The 21,651-nt window shown below is 40.4% G+C and overlaps 1 protein-coding gene across 6 annotated transcripts in view; it reads left to right on the top strand.

The window, feature by feature from the left end:
* Positions 1-21,651, top strand: part of CARMIL1 (capping protein regulator and myosin 1 linker 1) — a 198,264-nt gene that overhangs the window by 71,048 nt on the left and 105,565 nt on the right. For all 6 annotated transcript variants that reach the window (XM_064506937.1, XM_064506940.1, XM_026115610.2 and 3 more), the window contains 3 exons: positions 13,782-13,832; positions 17,944-18,003; positions 20,363-20,484. In XM_064506937.1, coding sequence (XP_064363007.1) covers positions 13,782-13,832; positions 17,944-18,003; positions 20,363-20,484 — 233 coding nt within the window. The remainder of the gene's footprint in view (positions 1-13,781; positions 13,833-17,943; positions 18,004-20,362; positions 20,485-21,651) is intronic.

Below are 21,651 nucleotides of genomic sequence, written 5' to 3'. Positions count from 1 at the left end.
TATTTGTTTGAAATTTAAAAATATTGAAAGACTTTTTACAATGATGTCTTTTAAATTCTGTTTTTATTTGCACAAAATTGCTGTATTAGAACAAGTATGAAAGCTCAAGAAAAATAAAATACAATATGATTAGAATTCAAGCAGTGAAAGATCTTGAGAGATAATAGATGAGATGGTCTGAAAAGTCATGACATATATATTCATCAGCATTTTAGACAGCTCAAATAAACAGTGCTCTCCTTTCTGGGTTGTGTAAGAACACTGGCAGTATTGACCGAATGCAGGTGAGTTTATTTGTTAAATAATTGACGTGTTATGCATAACCCTGGCAACAGTTAGTATTACTGTGAAGATAATTAGGCTGAGGATAATAGTTACATTAGAAGCAAATTTAGCTAACCTGGGGTATGTACATAATTACCACACTTTTAAAAACTGGCACAAACTTAGCTTGCCCTTTGGGCCTCCCTCTTACAAACTAAAGTAAGATTAGGTTTAAGTCAAACTAAAACTTTGCTTGTGAGATTTTTGCACTACCTAAACTAAGTATTCAAATCCCACCTGAAATTAAACTGTGCAGAGGACAGCAACAGTAGCAACTCGATGGAGCCCAGACTGAATGCTGAGTGTTTGTAGCAGTTTTTTGAGGGGAAGCACTTCAACATCGTTGTGAAATATTGTTACCAACATTTGGTTTGGGTTTTGTGGTAAAGAAAGATGATCTGACCCCATTCACCTGCATTAAAAGTCAAAGAAACCACAACTTAAAAAAGGAAATAACAGCAGTACTTATTTGAGATGGTTCAAGATGATTCCAGCATGGTTTTGTCTCATCTTCAAGACCAGTGTAGACATGAAGGTAATCTGTTGGGGTTAAAACTGTGTTTAAGCGTCTTTCTGTAGTGGGCTGATGCCTTTCAGGATTTTGTTTTTTTGAAATAGTGTCTTGGGTAGTTCCTATCTTGAGAACGAAGTAAGGCAAAATTGTGTGTATGAATGCCGTGTATCATAGGATGAGGTAAGAAACAGAAAAGATGAGGCGTGAAAAATTTTGTCTACAATATATATTGAATTTCGTCTGAACGCTTTCCAGCTTTGTTAAAAGCAGTACATCTCCAGTGGTGGGGGAAGACAGTGTTTTTAGCCATGCTGTTGAATAGGCAGAGATAATAGGCCTAAGGGTGGTGTGCTGCAGTGCACCCCTGGCTTCTTAACACTTTGTCTGTATTAATTCTCTCCATTTTGATCACTAGCGGAGCTGCCTTGTTAGCAAGAGCATGGCCGGATCTGCCCATGGACAGGAGAGGGGTAAGATAGATAGCCTGCCTAGAGCACCATGGCCTCTACTGCTATTAGTAGCTGGCTGTTTAAGCTGGCTGTTAAGCTGACTAGGGTTTGTTGTGGTCACGTTTGCCCGGAGAAGATGCCTGTCTTTGGTGCCTGGCCCGTCCTGTGGCTCCTACTCAGCCATACATCAGTCTTGGACTACAGGGGCAGTCGGGCTAGTGCCGCCTGCACTGCGGTGACCACGGTGCAAACTCTGCTGCAGAGCTGCTGAGCCTGGCCGGTGCTCCTCTCTGCTTCTTACTTGTGAGAGTTGCTCATGAGCCTGCAGCCTGCGAGGAGCAAGTTGTTTTAGGTTCAGTATTTGGCAGCTGGTACCACTGGGAAAAATCGTAAGAGTCTGCAAATTGAAAAGCCTGTAAATCATGATTCTAGATAAAATGATAAAGCCCAGCAGGATCCTGTTAGCTTTATGCTTTTGCAGCTTATACTGACAAGCTGCGTCAGTAGTTTTAGTAGTTCAAGTTAACAGTAGTGAAGTCACCTTTTAAAATTAATGCCTCTGTTGTTTGGGACTGTTGTGCTGCAGTTTTGAAATGAACATTGATTAAGAAGCATCAAGCATGTTGCTCAGCGCTAAGAAAACTTGGATTCACACGCAAAGTTGCTCTGAGGAACAGGTTGCCGAGGACTTAGACTTTTGCATCAGAATCTTGAAGGTTTTGTTGGAAGCGGGCTGAATTTCTTTTTCTTTTCTTTTTTTTTTTTTCCCTTCTCTCAAAGGCAAAAGTAGCTTATGAAATACTGAAGTCTTCCACACAGCTAGCAGAGCTGGCTGTTTTCTGAGTACTGGGTAACAAATGTAATTGTTATACTTTACTTTAAAAGTTGAAGAGCAGAATTCTTTGTTCCTTTTGCATTCAATGGATTGTATTTCCCCCCCCCCCCCTTTTTTAAGCATTGTTTCTGCCATTTTTTTGAAAGTTTAATCTCCATTTAGCTGTGGGAAATGGATGTTTTTCTTAGATAAATAGGAATAATGTGTTATTACATGCATTTTGTCAGGTTACTCATACAGCTTCTTATATTGTATATTAAAACAGGTAATATTAGTGTGATGCACTTAAATAGGAATCCTCACAAAACCAGAAAGTATTAAAGTAGCTCTTACTTTGAACGTGAGTATATTCATTTTTAACAATGAACAGCATTAAATAATTGTCATCAAATGACTTTTTAAAATAAATATGTATAATAGTAAACCTGTAACTACAGTTCCTTAGCTGTTTCTCCCCAGTTCATGCAGCCTATACTTTTCAGGCAGACAAGGTTGTTGTAGGTATTGGGAGTGAGTTAAAACTGCAAATATTTTTTGCAGAATGCTAGAGGCAAAATTGCTCTTCTGGAACGTGGCAATTCCTGAATTTCCATCTATCCAGGAGACAAATGCAGTCATCTGTGTCACTGCCTCAATCTGTGAAACTGGCTGAGCCTCCAAGTTTCCTGTTTAAAGATTTCTTCCACAGAGTAGGAACAGGTAGAGGGAGCAGGAACCAGGATTTATCTGCTTGGTGCAGAATTTCTTAAGGAAGAAATTGATCTATCCAAGCTGCACTGGTATGACAAGGTTGACCCTACATGAGGGAGTAGGGCTGTTGTTCACATCTTGTTGTTACGACTGCTGTGTCTGACAGCAAAGCTTTTGTGTGTTTTCCATAGGAAGTGTTAGCTACTCATCAGCTAAGCTGTTGGGTGGGTGGTCAGCACTGGTTAAGCCAACAGAGGAAGCTGCAGCCATCTTCAGTTCCCAGTGCTTAGATTATAAAGTTCAAGAGCTATGGGAAAGGAGTGTCATGAGGTGATGGCAATGGGCAGGAAAAAGGAGGTCCCTTCTAGTTCTGAAATCCTATGGAGGGAGAGGGAGTAGTTTGTTTTCTTCTTCCCATTTCGGGAAGATGAAAGTGTTTAAGTTCTAAAAGAAAAGATCCCTTTTGCAGAGAGGAAATATGACACTCTAGGAATAAAATAGTTGAAAAAACAGATTTTCTTATAAAACATAAAACAGTTTAAAAAAAAAATCCATGCTTTGGGGGTGGGAGTATTGTGGTGGCTTCTTAAAAGATTGTAAATGACCAGATGGCTGGTTCAGGGGAGGAATGGTGGTTAGTGCTAGAAAGGCTGATGGACTAAAGAGATCAAAATAAAAAGGATGAAGATTTGAAAGGGGAAGGAGGCCAGCATACCCCAAGTGACTAAGGGTGGACTAGCTGTTGCAGTCATGTTGATTCCAGTATGTACTTTGTATTTTACCTGAGATAGAAATGGAAAAGGGTTCTGCAGAGGAGCAAAAGCAAGATTGAGGAGGTGAGAGTGGACCTGAAGAGTGCACCTAGGTTGCTGAAGTGATGTAGAGGTGCAGATTTTGAGGAAATAGTCCCACATATGAATCTCTCGTCTTAGGCTGTAAGATGGTTCTAGCTATCTGGTGTTGAATGTGTCTCTGTGAAACCATATGATGATTATGTCCCTGGGTGAGCTGGATCATGTGGTGGCTTAGGCTTGGGGAGGAGCAAAGCATGTCATCTAGCAGGATGTGTCCTTGGCTGTAGCATGGTGTCACTCCCTGAGTCCAAGATCCCATGTGCCTTGTGCAACTGGTTTGAATTTTGACAGGAAAGGATGGATGTAGTCCCACAACCATTTAAACTGGTGTAGTTTGGGGCTGTTCAGGCATATCCTTGGCTTCTCATTCTCGCTCTTAACTTTGCGTCAGTGCTGGTACAGTTCTGGCCCTGTGGGCATCTGACTGAGGGAGCTGAGCTAGTGGACAACAAAACCCACCCAAAGAAAAACATTAATTTTTAGTCAAATCAACTCTTTGAACTGGTTCACTGCCTGGTCACAGGATTGCTAGCAGAAGGGTAGTGATGTGTAAGTGCATAGGTGAGAGCAAGGAAGACAGGAACATGGCAGTCTTGATTTATGCAGTTAAAGCTGCAATGGAAGCATGTATTGAGAGAGACCAGTGGAAAAAGGGTCTTATAAGGGAGAGGAAGAAGAGTCAGAGCACAGTCTCACTGAGTGCTTCTAATTTAGAAAGAATGGGAAGGGTCCATCCTGTTGCGTCCCACAGGGTACACATGAGGGTGAAGGCTGCCCACGTGTTGGAAGGAATTCCCTCCAGACCTAGTGGGAAAGAAGGATTTGTCTGGCACCTGTAACATTGGCTACTTTGGGAAAGCTGCCTTGGCTTGGACATTTTCGTAACTCTCCACCCATTGGTTTGTTTTTGCATTTCAATTTGCCTATGCCATGGAGGAAAAAGAAGGTTTAATTCTGCAGGATTATTAAACTGACATCTTTCACTGGCCTTTAATTTTGGATGCTGTCTAAGGTTAAGATTACTGAGTATGTGGTTTATAGCAGTGGATATTGGGTATAATTGTTCTGCCTTATTTATTTGCTTTGTTTTTGGAAAATAGGAAATTTAGCTTACAATCTGAACAGAAGAACATAGTTTACAGTCTGAATTAGGTTTTAATATCAAGTGGAGCTAAGTGCATTGCACTTTACTAATTGAATCTTCATGTAATTGTTGGTAACTAATAGCAAGTACAAATGGTTGTAGAAGAGTGATTTTTTTTTTTTAAATATTTGCATTATGGATTAAACTGCATTTCTCATGTCCCTGAAGCTTTTGTTTTGTTCTCTGCTCTTTAAAATTTCAAATTACAGTTGCATGTGGCATACTTACGAAGACAGCCATCCTGTCACCAAGTAACGCTGTTTACAAAATATTTAATCTGGCATTTCTAAAATGATGAAATTAAAGAAGAATAAAAGTACTGCAGTAGCAAAATCTATTTCCAGCTGCCTCTGCATAGAGACGGCGTCATAGGCAGCACACCAAGCTGCTTCCAGTCTCATCTGCTGGCCATAAACCCAGAAGGAGCCCTAGTGGAAGGAGGAGGAGGGTGTGCACGTGTTTCTGTATTGTCCAGTCCCTCATGTCTTTGGAGACTTAAACCAAAAGCAGGTGCTCAAAAGTGCACAAGAAAACTGACTCTTAACACCAGGGACAGGTAGTGTTAGGGTTTTTCCAAAGAGTGTCTGTATGCTTTTTTTATGATGATGAAAAGTAGTGAGAGAGCATAAATTGTTAAGCAAAATGTGCTGAAGTCAAGGATCTTTTGAATTACGAGTCAACTGAATGTTTTCAATCTGTTAGTTAACTGAGTGTTGGGGGTTTGAATGTCACAAAAGACTAATATATGGAAAGTTCATTCTGGTATAGTGCTTTGTGTTTCTTAATTGGGGCAGTGTTACAAAAGGCAAGAGTCTGTATAAAGTCTACATATGGAGGACAGAGGAGGTGAAAGGATTCCAAAATAAGGAAGTATTAGCACTGATGTGCTAGTGAGCTACCACTATAGGATGGGGACATGGAGAAGGGAAATTCCCTCTATTATTATATGCCTATGGAGGCATATAATATGTTACGAAGTAATGTATGCTGATATGTCTGATCCCCTCCTCTTGTCAGCTCTGGTTAGCCCAGACTGGGTCCAACAGCAGTGATGAGAAGACTGGTGTCAGTGAAGTGCCGTTCCTCTCCATTTTCTTTTTTTGTAACTCAGAGCAGGCTTAAACAACATGGTAGTTAGGTTTTCTGGTATTCAGAGCTCTACAGCAGTAGTTTCTCCTTTGTGGGAACTGTGTAGCGGTGATGGGAACAGCAAGGAAGTTTGCGGTCTCAGAGGGGTGGCCTAGGCTTAAGCACTTGGTGTTGGACATCTGTCTTGATGTCATAAAAATTGGTTTCATGACCATTGGTTTTAAGACCAAGGGAGCTCTGTGTGCATATTCAGTGGACGGCTGCCCTTGCATAAGCAGTTCTGGAGTGAGTGAGAGCAATAGGGTAAGATACAAAATTCTTGAGTGTAAATAAAGTCCCCGAGTCAGGGGAGCCCTAGTTTGCACTGCTAGCAAGCACACTATTAGCTACTTCAAAGAGGCACAGGGGCTGTCATTTGTGGGACTCATGGTTCCCCCTGCTGCCAGTGATAGTGTCTGGCCAAAGCTGAAGCCCCTGACTTTTTATCCTCCAAATTCTCCTCTTTTTAGGAGTGGTTAGGTCATTCACACATCGCAGACAAGGCTGTAGCAAGTGTATTTATTTGTGCTCGAGATGTTAAAGGAGCACAATTTAACTGATGTGGCCTTTACAAACAGTTCTCAGGGCTAGGGCACTGTCTAAAGGAAATAGTAGTAGTTGTAGCTGTTCTGGGTGTCATGAACAACTTCTTTGAGAAATGGAGTTTTTGTTTTAATTGGCTGATAGGTCTCCAACTGCACTGTTTCCTCTCTTACTCATTCAGAATCTGGAGCCGTTTACTATGCCTTCTCATCTGGACTTTGCCTATTGTTCATTTTGCCTTTTCGTTTTAGGCAAATCTCTTGGCATATCCATGCCTTATTTTTTATCAGTTTTAAAAGGAGGATACTTCTTAACTATCTTTCAGGGAGGATTTGTTCATTGTTGCCTCTGAAGTATCAGAAGATGTCTCCACTAGCTAAGTAAGCATTTCTGTTAAAAGGATCTTGTATAACTTGACTGAAAGGTAAATCTGAAGGAGCCTTTTAAAGAAACAATAGAGAAAAATATGTGGGTCACCTTTTAAACTGTGCCCAAGTGTGCTGCTCTTTGGGCCAATTCAACAATGTCCTGCACAGAATATATATGTGGGTATGCGTATGTGAGAACTCAGGCTTATGAAGCACTCCACTATGCCATCTCGTGGTGGTCCCTGTTTTGTCCAGTAAATTAATTTGAAATGTGCTTCTCTTCTCTTGACTTGAAACCCAGCAGGTTTATTATCATCAGTTCTGACCCGACCTCACTTTTCTGTAAAAATCCATTTCCACTAAAAGTGCTTCACCATACCCTTGTTTGTTTCCATCTAGAAAATATGGACAGAAGGACATCAGTGGGCCACAACAGGCAGCGGATCAGACTTGAGTTTTTAGTGCAGTACTACAGTAATAAAGACCAGTGATAATTTGTGCTCCATACAGAGTGCCTGTAGCAGGGCAGAGGGGGTGGCAGGTTCTCTGTCTGCAGCTCCAGAGAGGAGACCCTTGTCAAGGAGGTTGTATTATGCTTCGGGAAAGATCTTGGGGTATTTTTTAAAAGTGACAGGACAGGGAAAGAAGAATGATAAGAAAAGGAAATGCAGGCAGGAGTTTCCTGTAAAAAGGAAGAGGATCTAGTCTTGGTCATTAAAACATTTCTTGCACCAAGTAGGGCAGGCAGAGTGTAACTGCACTTCTGCAATCCCTCATGGGGGACAGACCAAGCCACTGTTTGCACTGTGGAGCTTGCCCTATCTTGGGCAGCAGAAAATTGTACTGATGCAATTAGCAGCTTTCCTTAAGGATGAGGGTCTGCTCCGGGGTGTCTCTTGTGTACCTACCTGTTTGACTAGCCCCACAGACACCGACAATTTAGGCAAGTCTGTAAATATGTGCAACTTGGGTCAGTTCAGCTGAGGAAAGGAGAAATTCAAACACTTGCAGGATGTGAGTGCTAAGAAGTAAAAGGACATCACCCATTCTCAAAGGATCTTCCCAAGCTGACGAAGACTGCTTTAGTGCTGATGGATAAATAAATAGGGATTTGGAATGAGAGTGAATTGAGTTTGTCACTGGTTTTATCATTGATAACATTTTAAAAGTAGCCAAGACCAAATGATCAGAGTCACATTCAACCTTGGACAACTTGGAGCAATGTGGGTGCAGTTACTGGTGCCAAGAGCCCTCAGGTTGGGGCTGAACCAAGCTGTTTTGCTCATGTCAGTGCTCTGCAGAGAAACCCGCGGATTGCCAAATGATACTGTTTCAGCAGTAGCATATACTTGTGCTGTGCCTCAGCTAATTAACCTCCCAAAAGACCTCCAGGATATCAGCTAGCATCTCTGCATAGAAAGTCTCCGTGCTTTTAAAACAGACTGCCCCACTCGAAGCTAAGCCTAATACCTCCAATACAGGCACTGAAAAGTGCCTTTTATCTAATCGAACTCCGGCCGCTTCAGGATGGAGATGTTTGCAAAATCAGCCATGCAGCACAGGAAATGAACAGTCAGTCCTATAGGGACTGAAAGAGCCTACATGGTCTAACGTGTATTGATTCATCCATATTTTAACAAAACAAAAACTATTAGTATTGCTGCTTTATCTCAGAATTATCTGCACTACATTATTAGGTATACATTAGCTATTGAACCAGTAGTAGTAATGAAAAGCTTATGATAGAAACTGTAGAGCAACCAGTAAGTATGGAAACTTGGGGGGGGGGGGGGGAGAGAGAGAGAGATAGCTAAGGTGTTTATAAAGAAGGGGGCTAGTCTTCTGGAGTACAACAAATTTTTGGAATGTTGGATATCCCAATAAGAAAACCTGTCACAAATGCTTCTTCCTTTGAGCAAATTACAATGGAAGGAGCCAAAGCAGTTTGAGGTTGACAGAATGGCAAATGTTGGGGAAGAGAAACTAATGTTGGAAGGAAGGAATCAGGGAGTACATTTTAAGATGTGAAACTGCTTATATTTGATTTTAAAAGTACTCAATTTTCTTTGGATTTCAGTGGCAATGAGTTTTCAGTGAGAGGAAAAAGATTTGGCTAATCCATAACCATATCCATGTTTCAGCACAGAGACAATTCGGAAGGTGTGTCGTCGTGAATGGAGCGGACATCCTGTAACTTCCCCATTCCTGGGAAGTGCTGGCGTTGCTTTATTTTGTTTGGTTTCATTACAGAGCTGTGTACAGTCGCTGCGTTTTACAGAACTCTTTGGTCCTAGGCTTTTTAAAAAGGGTAGTGAGTTGTAAAAGAATTGTTTAATTTGCTTGTGAATTTGAAATCACTTTCAATGTAGATTAGGTGGCTTGAGTTGATGTGGCCTCTTTGGCAAAGTAGGTGATTAGGATAGAGCTGTGTTGCTCTAATGACCTTTCCAAGACAGACTGAGAGATACTTGTGCTGCGTTGACTCAGTGGAGTCCTGTTAACGAAGCTCAGAGTGCCAAAATGGGTAATAAGACTACAACTTGACAATAAATCACAAAATGCATCTGTATATTTATGTTTTGTTGATATACTTGCTGCGGATCTGTGTTCAAATGAATCTTATTTACCGAAGCAAATTATTTATTCTGGTAAATAGAAGATGACCTTGTAGGCCATCACTCTTGGCAGAAAGAACTTGCAGGGTATGTTTTTGACTGTTTCCAAATTAATTTTCAAATTTTAACTTGTCTCATTTACATTGTGAGTAGTTTAAGAAGAGTTATGGATTTTAGGATAACATAAAGAAATCATTAACTCTGGTATTTGTGTGTGGGTAGGAGTCATTTAACATTCAGATGATAATCCTGTTTTGTGCAGCAGCAGCCAGGTTATGTACGCTGTGTAATGTTTGTCTGGGTACACCTACTTCCTTCACTCCCTATCGCTTCAGTCACTTACACACCTTCTGGCTTGCAAATGTGTGTAAAAGTGTGACTCCTGTCCTCAGTCTTCTTACTCAGCACATGCTTGTCTTTTTATGTGATATTTTTACTTTATTAATGATTGAATACTGCTGGCGACTGAACAAAATGGTTATGGAGGAGTGGGATCTCGATTTGCTGAGCTGAACACATGAACATTTTCTTATCTGGAAATAATGTAGGTTATATACTTGCCCAGCTAACATTTTGAGTGCGTTCTGAGTGAGGGGTGGTTGTGTTCAGAGCTGTTGCTGGGCAGGGGTCTCTTCCTCTGAATTACTGGTTTTTAAAGTGACTTTGACCAAGACACTTTTTTGCCCTGTACTTCAGGTTCCTCAAGTGCAAAATAGGTATAATGGTGGCAGAATCTCCTGTGTAAAATGCTTGAGAACTGCTAGAGGGGAACTAATGATTACTTTTTGCTTTTTATTTTCCTTATATAAAGAAATTAAAAACTCCAGGAAATCTAGAATCTAGCTATTCATAAAGTCTAGCACTGTTGGATACTTTTGAAAGCCCTAGACAGTTGTGCAATTAAGCACATACTCATTATTCACATTATAGGAATGCACAGAGATCTGGAACTTCCTTCACAAAAATAACTCGATACTTAAAAGCAGGCTTGAACTGTGAGAGCGAAAATGCCTCTGGTCCCTCTGTGCATTTGGCCCCAGCATCCTGTTGCGGTGGGGTGGGTTATAGGCACATGTATGATAGGTTGTTTTAAGTAGCCTCCAACTTCTGTTCTGTTGCGCTTGCTGTGCAGAAGCCTATTCCTGGAGAAATGCGTGAGCCGGTGTCTGAATGCTGTCATTGTTTGTTTATGCACTGCAGCCTGATCGAGGCGAAGGGCACTGGAAGCTGTTAATGATTCTCAGCTTATCAAACAAGTCTCCAGTCACTTTGGGGAAGAGGCTACTGTGTTGCTAAACACAAACGAAACTGTTAACCCTAACGTGCAGATGTTGCACAAAATTTTGAAAGGATTAAAAAAGATAAGAAAGCATTGCACTAAAGCTGATCCTGTCAAAGGTCAGGATACATATTCATGGTTTTTAGCAGTTAAAATTGTGATAAACGCTAGCCCTGTTCTTGGTCAATTCTGCCATTGTCAAGAGAAGAGCTCGCCCTGCTGTTGTCAAGATGGAAGGTTCACTGTGGAGTGACAGCTGATCTTGTCTTCAATTAACTTTAGATAAAAGTCACAGTCCCATTTGTCTGTGACAGTCTCAGTGGTGAAAACTGTGGAAATCTAAATTTTATTGGGTTAGAGAGCTCAGGCTTTTTTGTACATTTTTTTCACTCAAGAATCATTTCTCTACTGGATGTGCAGGGGATATCATCTTACAGTTATTCTCTCCTGTGTGTGTAAATGTGTCTTCTAAAGGTAAATAGGTACTTTATCTGTGCTGGTTTTAGTGAGACATCACTTTGGGAGCCTTGGTGCATCTAACACATGGTGATACGCTGACCTATGCTCTGCTAGAGCATCCTTTTCTAGTGTAATTGTGTTACAGCCTCCTGGTTACACGGTTTGTGTTTACCTTTGTTATTGGGACTGCTCCAGTGTATTGTAATCATATTAAAGAGATCCTGCTGTATGCTCATGAGGTATCTTGAATCCGCAAATGCAGACACATGTTTTACAACAGACTCGTGGCATGATTTTGCTGTAACCATCTGTCCCAGTGCAGTGGCAAATACAAGAGCACTGACCTCTCTGATGTTGTAGGCTGGCACCTAGAAGGTAAATATGGAAAGCCCCTCTTAAAAGCTGCCCTGTCTCACTCTTTCTCATTTCTGCCCCTGGCTTGAGGTGATCAGAAGTAGATCAAGAGAAGCTGTTGGAAGAGGAGCTGCTCTACCCACTGCTGTTTGTGAGGCACTTGACTAGCTGGGCTATTGCAGGGAGCGTGCCTGATCTTCTCCCCCTTATTCTTAGTCCTGTAGCTGCTCAAGCCACAGCTTGTTCATGAATGTGATGATGGATAAGAGAAGCGCTGTTCTTTGCAGTGTGAGAATTGCTCGTGAACCTTTTGTGGTTAGCAGCAGGATCTAACATAGAGGTGTGCCTGTGGGTTTAAGCTGTCCCGAAGGCTCCCAGGAAGGTTGTGTGCAAATATTCTGAGCAGGGGCCTTGAGGAATAAAAGTGAAAGGGTGGCAAGAATCAAGATTATATTACTGTGAGTAGATAGCTACTGTCCGATTAAGGAAAATGTCTTTGTTCAGTGGCAAAAGGTCTTGTGTTGATCCTGCTCCTTTTGTGTCAGATTTTGGAAGGTACTTATGACACCTGCAGCTCAAGAGGGAGCAAGGGAGGGGTTTTCTCTCTCCAGAAGTGAGCCGAAGGGGATGAGGCAGCTCTGTCCGATAGCCTGGGCTGCTTCCCCGCTGCAGCAGTGCTGTTGCAGGCAGCGTAATGGATATTTAGGTGACGGCTAAGTGTTACTTACAAGAGGTGATTGCTGCTCCCCAACAGTCCGCCTCTAAATCCACAATAACCAGAGCACTAAGTCTCTGTTCACATCAGCGCTGAGGTGTGCAGTCTGCTAATACCAAACATAAGTAGATAGCAGCATTCTCATTCTCAGTTTTGAGCTGGATGTGGTTCCTTGCTGTAAAAAAAGAGTACTGTGTCCTAAATTTAAAAGCCTCAGGAACTGGCATGAATGTTGCAAAGCATCCCTGCTCCTCTTCCTCCACTCTCCTTCCTCAAGCTCAGCAGGTTTCTCTCCCTCATTGCCTTTCACATGCCCGTCATTTCCCCTTGCCTGCTGCCCTGACCCTGCTGTGCTGCTGGGCAGGCAGGAATGCTGAAAGCAGCAGGAAGCTTCACCTCCTGCCATTTGCTGGCAGCGTTTCCTGCTATGCTGGAAGTGAGTTGAGGTACCCAAGTTTAAATCCAAGCTTCATGCTCCAAAGTTGGGCATTGTTAGGGACCGGATATGGAGTTCCTTTCCCAGGCTGGTTCTCCTGCTGTGTGTGGAATATGTTTTGTGTTAACCTGCTCATCTGAAGATAAAAATGCATCTAACAGGACAGGATTTAGGAGGTCCCAGTTCTGTGAGAAGCTCTACACCTGCTGGGGGATTTTGATCCCGCTGTTCGATTTAGGTTGGTTTCAGTTTTTTGTCTGCAGAAAATGTGGCCAACGTATTAACTAATTCTGTGCGCAGGATAAAGCAGAAGCAGTATTGTTGTTTTGCAAAATGATCCATTGCTTTTTGCGAAGCGTAAGATCTGTGAGTGGGACGAGCTGCTGGAAACTGAAGAATTACTTTTATACATCATTGTATTTTGATTGGCAATAACTTCCAAAATATTTTGGTTTCATTGTATTTTCTCCCCAGAGTCACTGTTCTCACTAAATCTAACCATGTTTTTTCCGTTGTCCCTGCCAAAAAAGAAAATCTGTCCTATTGATGCCAATGAGAAGTCTTCGCGATGTTACTCTAGAAGTGCGCCGAGTGTTTCCCAAAAGGAATGTTTGTTCATAGTCTCTTATGTTACTAATAATGCTTTGTTTACCTTGCATATTTTTGTTCCATTATTGTATGTACTATGTTCCTGATCCGACTTTTTATCCTTGCTTCTTTTTTAAAAGTCGCTAAGAATGCTATTAGAGTCTCATGAGAGACTGGTTAAGTATATCTTCCAGTTAGATGCCATTACAAACACTACACTAGCCAGTTTACAGGTCACCACATTACAGCAGTCTATTCACTCTGCTCTACTGGATCAGTGTTGCTTTCTTCAGTGTACATGGGAAGAGTCCAATTCAGCAAAGGGAATTGACTCTAACCTTCCTAGAGGCTCTTTCCCTCTGGTTTCAGGATGCAGCAGAGTCTTAGGGTTTTTCCTTGAGAGGAATCTTTAATAATATACCTGATATACAAAGTATTTCTTACCAGTTATGCTTTTTTTTTTTTTTTTTTTTTTTTTTTAAACAGGTATTGGCATCATGTCGGGCATTTCTTCTAACATCTAGGATCCCCACCAAGGTAAAGCTGCTGTGTTTTTAGAACTATTCTATATTTTTAGATATAAATGTCAGTTGCACAAACTTTGCATTATTTTGGCTACGCTTGTGCATCTGTTTAAAAGAAAAAAATTAAGGAATGGTATGGTGCATGGTGTTGAGTTTGTTAGACCAGTGTTTGCATTGATGTCTGTCCTAAAACAGTTTGTCGATTTAGATAAATCATTCCAGAAGAATCTTAACTTACAGAAACCCAGCCGGGTGAAGATTTGTCTTGTGAAGGTCAGCTTGAAGAACTGTGATAGGAGCCTGATGACCTTGGTAATGGGACAGTTTGAGCACAAGAAACCAGATGGCATTACTCTCTTGTAGTGTCTAGTTTCAAATAGGAATATATCTGATCTGGAGACAGAAATCAAGTTTTACCCTATTCCCGTGTTTTTTGCCATTTTCTGTGAAGATCGCAGTTCATTGTGGAAAGCATCTTGCCAACATGCCTTACCAATGCCAGTGAATTATTTCTTCTATTCCTGGGACAACTTGTAATGATTGTTGTAGCAGGGAGAGAGAGTTCCTGTGTGAACGAAAATGGCTGACTCAGAAGATGGTCTCCCGTCCAGCTTGGAATCAGTGAATGTGCACTCGGCACTTGTCCATGTTCTATTTTGTTGTATTTCTTTTATATATATATGTGTGTGTGTATGTATATAGGGAGTGTATATATGCTTCATAGAAAAATAAGATCAATAAATGGAAAGATTGATGCAAGATTTTTGGTTCTGGGTGCTGGTATATGTGACTAGCCCTCACCTAGGATTTAAAGGTTCTGGCTGGTGGCCAGGGTAGCTCTGGTTTGAATTTCTGTTGAAGCTTATTGCCTTCAGCTGGTCACTCTGTCCCTACTGCCCAGATGTCCTAGCTGCTTGTCCATTGGCAGTTTAAAGCCTGTTTTAAGACAGAGTTTGGTGACTGGTTGCATGGAAACGTAGAGCTAATTGACAAATAACTCGGACACTCATGCAGTGAGGGTGTGATGAGTGAGTGTTGAGGGGGTTCTTGTTAGACAACCAATAGCAAAGCTATTGTAAGTCATCAGAAAGCTCTTGAAGACAAGGACTTGCTGTTACTAAGGAATAACTGTAATTTGAGTTTAAAATTACTGTCACCTCTACAAAACTTATTCTATTAAATGGATTTACTTAGTTGGGGAACTCGTTTGTATTTTCTTTGTAATCCAGAATGTGTGCTGTACTAATAAAGCTGTGACATTAGTCGTCACTGAAATACAAGAAAGGTAATCGGAAGAAAGTCCTTCTGCACATCATTTATTTCAAAATTAAACTTTGTGTATCTGAGCAATTGTTAGGATGATTAAAAATGCCTCGCTTTTATAGCAGAAGGATTAATGAAACTTGCTGATTTTTCCAAAGCCTGTCATATTTTCCAAGGCCCAGAAACTTTCTGATCCTGAGAATGTCAGTTTAACTAGCATGCAGTAACTTCTAGGGAGACTGCTGAAAATAGCTTCTCTAAGCTTCAGGGAACTCTCACAAAATCCCATATGCCCAGAGATCACCAGTTTTGAATGACTGTTATTGCTACATCTGATTCACCTTTCCTTGAACAGTGCTGCTGAGATGCGTCTAGTAAACAAAGATGAAAGTTAAATGGGATGAAAGTGGATTAAGTATAACATCCACTTACATGATTTCCTTAGAGAAAGGATCTTACAAACTATGGCCACCTCTTAACTTTACAGTGAGGTTCAATCAGTTCATTTCCACTAAACTAGATGTGTTTTACACCTTCACAAAGACTGTTTTACTCTCTTATAGGAAAGGAAGTGCAGTACTTAAAACTTACTAATTCTTTCTGCTGTCTGTATAAAGCTGAGTTACAGCATCAGTAAATGTTGAATATGATGTCAACCTGCAGAAAAGTATATAATGTATTTGTGGGGATGTAATTCGGGTCTGTAAACCCACTTCTAGTGCCAGCTTTTGGCAAATCTTAATTGACTAAAAAAAAAAAAAACGTGAAATTACCTGGCTGCGAACTATGGGGTTCCTAAATGAATGACACTTACAGCCTCTTAAAAGGATTTTTTTTTAAAAATATATAGTTTTAGGTAATTAACAAGACTATGTGTTTTAAAACCCTGTAAAGAAATGATTTCACAGTTGCAGAAGAAGAATGTGTTCTGTATTTTTGCTACACAAGGATTGCGAATCTATTTTTGAAAGTGGGAGAATGGACTGAAGCTTAATTATAGACATGCTGCCATATTTGTGAATTCTAGTCAAGAGGATTTTTGCAGGATGAATTCTTGAGTCTGGTTCTATGAACTGGTCAACTACGGTAATATGTCTTACCTTGCAAAAATGCAAAATGCTGGTGTGGGCAATGAGAAGATGCTGGCATTTTTTCTGTCTCTCCCATCTCAGTTGCACGATGATGGGCTTATGTACTTACTTGCTTCATAAACAGCCATGGTAGCACCCTGGTTGTCTGAAGCTGCCTGTCTGCTCTAGGGTGCTCCCTACACAGCAGAATAAGCAAAACAAAGCACGTGAAGACTCCTCAGCAACTTCAGAGCAAAGTTTGGTGACAAAGTTAAGGCTCTGGTGGAAGATGGGATTTGCACAGAAATGGCTGATGGATGCACACATCTTCTGATCCCCTCATGTCATGAGAGCAACTTAAGGGAAAAAAAGATTCAGAAGACAAGAAAAGAAGAACAAATATATAGTAGTAACATCTTAACCCTCTGCAGCAGTGGGTAGATGTATACCAGAGTGCTAAAAAAAAAAAAAAAAGCTCACCTGCTTGATCAAAACCCCCTAAAATGTATCTTAAATCATATCTGTTTTAATTGGAATTTGCTAAGCAGCTTCACCCTGTGGTAGCACCATCTCTGACTGCTTGCAGACTTGCCAGTGAGACCGTGGGGGCTTAGGAGCTCTCCCCGGTGTCATACTGCTTTCTGGAAAGCTTGTGTGGAGTTCTCATGGTTGGAAAGTGAAGCTCATCATTACTGATTTCCTGATGGGCTTTTGCAGCCTTTGTGGAAGGGTGTCCTTGAGAAATGCATTTGGGTTCTGAACAGTGCAGCAGTGGTTCAGGGTCTTGGGATTTTTTTTTTTTTTTAAAAGGTTGCCACAATGGTAGAAATAGAATAATTTGGTGTTTGCCAGTTAGCCTGGAAGCACCCTGACCATGAACCTCAGGTAAGGTAAAGTACAGAAGACTTTTTTTTAAATGCAATTCATACAGACCGTTTGTTACAGTTGCAACAGTTTTGATAATAAATAAAAGGAATTGGCCATGCTAATGTCTTGCTCTATACTTTTGATTCAGCCCAAGATGTTTGTTTCTTTCTGCATCTCCCAGCTGCTGAGATGCTTGCATGTCTGTATGGTTGGGAGTTCAGATCTTAGCTACACCTTGTAGGCTTAAGCTTGTCTTCAGAGAAGAGGACTTTTTCTCCTGTCTCTACCTCCTCTGAAGTTCCGTTTGGATTAAATATGCTCACCTTTTGTCCCTGCCTATCCTGACTGCTGCCCGGTTAACTGAGTCGGGCAAAGCTAACATATTATTTCTTGTCAAACTTTTAGACATGCTAATATAGTCTTGAGCATTTTATATATGTGGGTGGGTGGGTTGTATGTCCCTTTAGTTTCTGTACAGTAAAAATTTTCACTTTTGTGATCAGTGTAATTCATGGAAGACTAATAAGTGATGCTATAAATATCCTTAATAAGAGTTATTCACTCACAAGAGTACACATCAGTAGGGTGTTGTATAAGCAGTTATGCTTTTTATTGTAAAATTTTGTTATAAATTTTGTTTTAAGCTGATGTGCTTATAGCTGTCAGTGTAATACCCAATTAGATATTCTTATAACCTCCAATAACCATTTGAGCCAATAATAAGCAACATGCAAGTGTTCTTTTGGTATAAAATATGACCAGATAGTAGACTATTAACAAATACTTGATGTACACTATAGAAACTGATGTAAAATAATGGTCCTCTTGTTCAAGGTTTTTGTTTTAACTTCATTGAAATGTGCTAGTGCTTTTTAAAATAAGAAAGTGTTTGTACTAATGCGGCCTTTTCTTTTTTAACTACAGCTAGAACTAACTTTCAGCTACTTGGAAATCCAAGGAATAACTTCCAGTAAACCAGGTCAAGTGAGTATTTTCAACCTTATATCAAAATCATATTATGGCACAGTGATATATTTTACCAGTGATATTCTAGTTAAAAGGTATCTGTTTACTCATTGCTAAATCTGTTCCAATCAAGGGGAAGATAACATTCTAGCAAGTAGGTGTCCCCATCCAGTGAGCACACTGCACGTTTGAATTGTTGCATTTATGGTGCTTTTAAAACCTAGAATAATGGTAATAATCTTAAAGAATCCATTTTAAGAATGAATTGTGTGGGTGGGATGAAGATAAGAAATGCAGCTTTTTCATAGCTCAGTTGGAATGAAGCTAAAATGATGCAAGTTTTCATTAGTCACATAAATGTGGATATTTTTCTCAGAGATGATAAAACAATGGTGGTAGTGGTATAATCCATACCATGCCAGTTTGAACGTCTTTTGTGGTGTATACCTTTTGTGGTGAAGCCAAATGCTTCTGCTTACATTGCAGACAGAAATTGTTTCCTTTCAACTCCTTGTTGGTGTCATTCCTGCTTTAAAAAAAAGGGGAGGGGAAGAGAGGAGTTTCATGCCAAAAAGGTGAATGTCAAAGATAAGGTGGTGAAAGAAGAATGCCTTTTATACATTGTTCGTTCATAAAAGACAAACATGTTGGCAAGATCTGACAGTCCAATTGTATCAAAGTCTTCATGTGTTTCATGTGTGTTTTGGTTTTTGAAGAGGTTATTAGAAATAGGAGCATCTGTCAGTGTATTTGAACTCTGTAAAGCTCTCCTTGTGTTTAACATGTCATCTTTTTAACCTGGCTTCTGAAGCTTTCCTTTAAGGAAAAAAGCTCCAGTTGTTTACCTTTTTAATGGGGAGATACTTAGTAAACTGTGTGGCCTTATATATTGGTAGCCTTAAATATATAAGGTACTAAAATGCTATGGTAGCTAACACTAATTATTCCTAGAGGGATAGACAACAACTGTTGTAGCAGGGCTTACAAGGAAAGTGCTGATTTTCAGCAGCCTCATTTAGCATACTGTTTTTCTAAGATATTTTGTAAGGTTTTGCATTTTTACATTCACTTGTGCTTTAAAAATGGAAGTCTTATAGCTGAATGCAGGTGAAATCCCTGGTAATTTCTTAGGGGGCAACAGGTCTTGTTGCAGTTTTCCTGCATGTTACGCCTGTGTTGCCTGAGGGACTTGTGTTGTACCAGGCACATCACAAAAAGCCATGACAAGTGTAAGGTAAGTCAACAAATGGACAGACAAAGTAATGCAGGGGAAAGGTGTTGTAATACTGGTGACAATCAAAAACGGTAGTGACTTGCCCACTTTTTCATCTTCAGAGAATGAATGGTTGCAGTTGCTGGAAGGAGTTGGAGTGATGGGAAAAGTGCATGAAGTTTGTGTGTGCGCTTTTGGGATAATACAGCCTCTGTAGGGTTATCCTGGTGATGACCCTAGACATGAACTGGAAACTAAGAGAGATCCAGGAACTAGTTTCAATAAAAAACAAACTTCTGTAGCATACTACACAAAGTACTTACTAGCATTACTGTATCCCCTCTAATATTGTCTATATACACTTCTTATTTATTCCTAATATAGGAGCAGTCTTTTTACTGTATTTGCACAGTACCTAATTTGAAAGAGTTTGCAACTTGGGCTTTAGTTGTACTAAATACCTGCACTGGAGAAGATAGAAATGTTAGTTTGTTCCATGTGACGCAGCCAAAAGTACCAGCAGACCTGATGTGTGAGTGATGTGGTAATCTGCTTTGATTCTGAACACTCAGTATATAACAGAGGTTGGTAACAAAAGGGTTTCATTTTCTTCACCTAGCTGAAGCAAATATCCCCAGACTGCAGGGCAGTAGTGTTAACTGAGTTACTGCATCATTTGAATTGAGACAATGTATTATCTTAATTTCTCTACATGGCATGGATCAAAGTTTTCAAACTTTTCCAGAGGATCACAGCTGTTAATGACTTGTACTTCTCGCTCAAAGAGACAGGCCATGTACGTTCCATAGTTTGCTGTCAGACTGTACTCACTTCTCCTGGTGTTCTGGGACATGTTTCAAAATCGGACAATACTGTGAAAAGTCCTTGGTTTTGGAAATGTCAGCTGAGGTCAAGTTTCTCTGAAACCTTTATTCCTGTGGGACTCAGGATGCTTCTAGGAGGAGCGAAGTCTGAGCACACAATTCTTGTGCCTTCAAGCAGAGAAGCTTTACTTGCAGCTTTTTTGTGTCATATATTAATGAGTAACAGTGTCTTACTGGCATGCAAAACATTCAACTGGCATTCAAAATACTACCCTATTTAACTGGATCTGAATTAGATGGTCCCTAATTCTTCTGCCCCTCTCCCCCTCTCTTTGTGCAGTTGATCATGGAAATGGAGAAATGCAGCATTTCCATGAAGATGGCGACCTCTGAGGACGTGAACGAGGTTCTGGCGCACATTGGAACCTGCCTCAGGAAGATATTCCCTGGGCTCTCTCCAGTGTAAGTAGCTTTTAGGGCACTTGTAGCGTGAATGGATTGTGTCAAAAGAGTGAAGAACCACCGCTTACTGTCTTTTGGTCCCCCACCTTACATCAGAAATGCACAGAGGATATAAAACATCCTAAGGCAAGTGCTATATTTTCATCCAGGCCCTTGGAAGTATATGGCAGAACGATGAAGCAACACAGAGCATAGCTAAGGCATGCTGCAGTTTGTACAGTCAAAAGAGCTTTCATTTTGACTGGGCGATGCAAGGATTTGCAATTTTAAGTTTTATTTTTACCTTATTGCCTCTCCAACCTCCGATATAGCTGAGGTTCTAGCTTTTTGTTTTAATTAACTCCCTTTCCTATAAGCAGCAGTGATGTTCAGTACCATTTTTTTTGTTCTGTTTTTTCCACAGGAGTAAAATCTGAGTTGGAAGTGGAGGGAAAAGTTCTGCTTATTTTCACATTTTGTGAAATGTGAAATTATTCACATGACTGGGAGCCTGGTGCTTAAAACTGAGCCCTAGGCCTTCTGTTATATACCTTCAATAGAATAACTGGCTCCTTGGATCATATATCTCCTTTTCTAGCTTTTTTGTGCTGCTTCAGTTTTGTGTTGTTCTTACCTTTGTTTTTTCTCCTGTTTGTTATCATCGGCCTCTGAATTTTATCATCTTGCAGCAATTTTCCATAGTTTTTTTTCATTTTATTTTCCTCTTCTTCTCTAGCTGTGCCACATCTTCGTCTGTACCTCCCAGATAATGCAGCCCTACTACCACTCTCTCCAACTTATGTTTTTTGGAAATTTTAAAGAAAATGGGTCATATAAAAGAGTTTTTCAGGACACACTGATTTTTACAAGTGAACTTTTTAAATAGATATTCGATGTGAACAGTCTGGTTAGATTTACATGTTTTATTCTGGGTGTGCATCTTTATTATTCACCTTTCCTGTAGGTAGGGTAGGAAATCAACTTCATAACCCCAGCTAGCACTTTCTTTTTTTATTTCTGATTTATCTCTGTGGCAGTATTATTAACTGCCATGATGGAGATGGAAATCTCCCTTCATAAAGGAGGTGTAGAAGTGAATATTTATGAACATGAGTAGCCATAAAACCTCAGTAATGATGAGAGAAATGCAGGCAAAAGAATGAAGAGGACTGCAAAACTGTGCATGTT

This window comes from Dromaius novaehollandiae, chromosome 2, assembly GCF_036370855.1.
Source record: "Dromaius novaehollandiae isolate bDroNov1 chromosome 2, bDroNov1.hap1, whole genome shotgun sequence".
Taxonomy (NCBI): domain Eukaryota; kingdom Metazoa; phylum Chordata; class Aves; order Casuariiformes; family Dromaiidae; genus Dromaius; species Dromaius novaehollandiae.
Note: the sequence above shows the minus strand (reverse complement) of the source record. Positions and strands in the feature narration are given on the sequence as shown.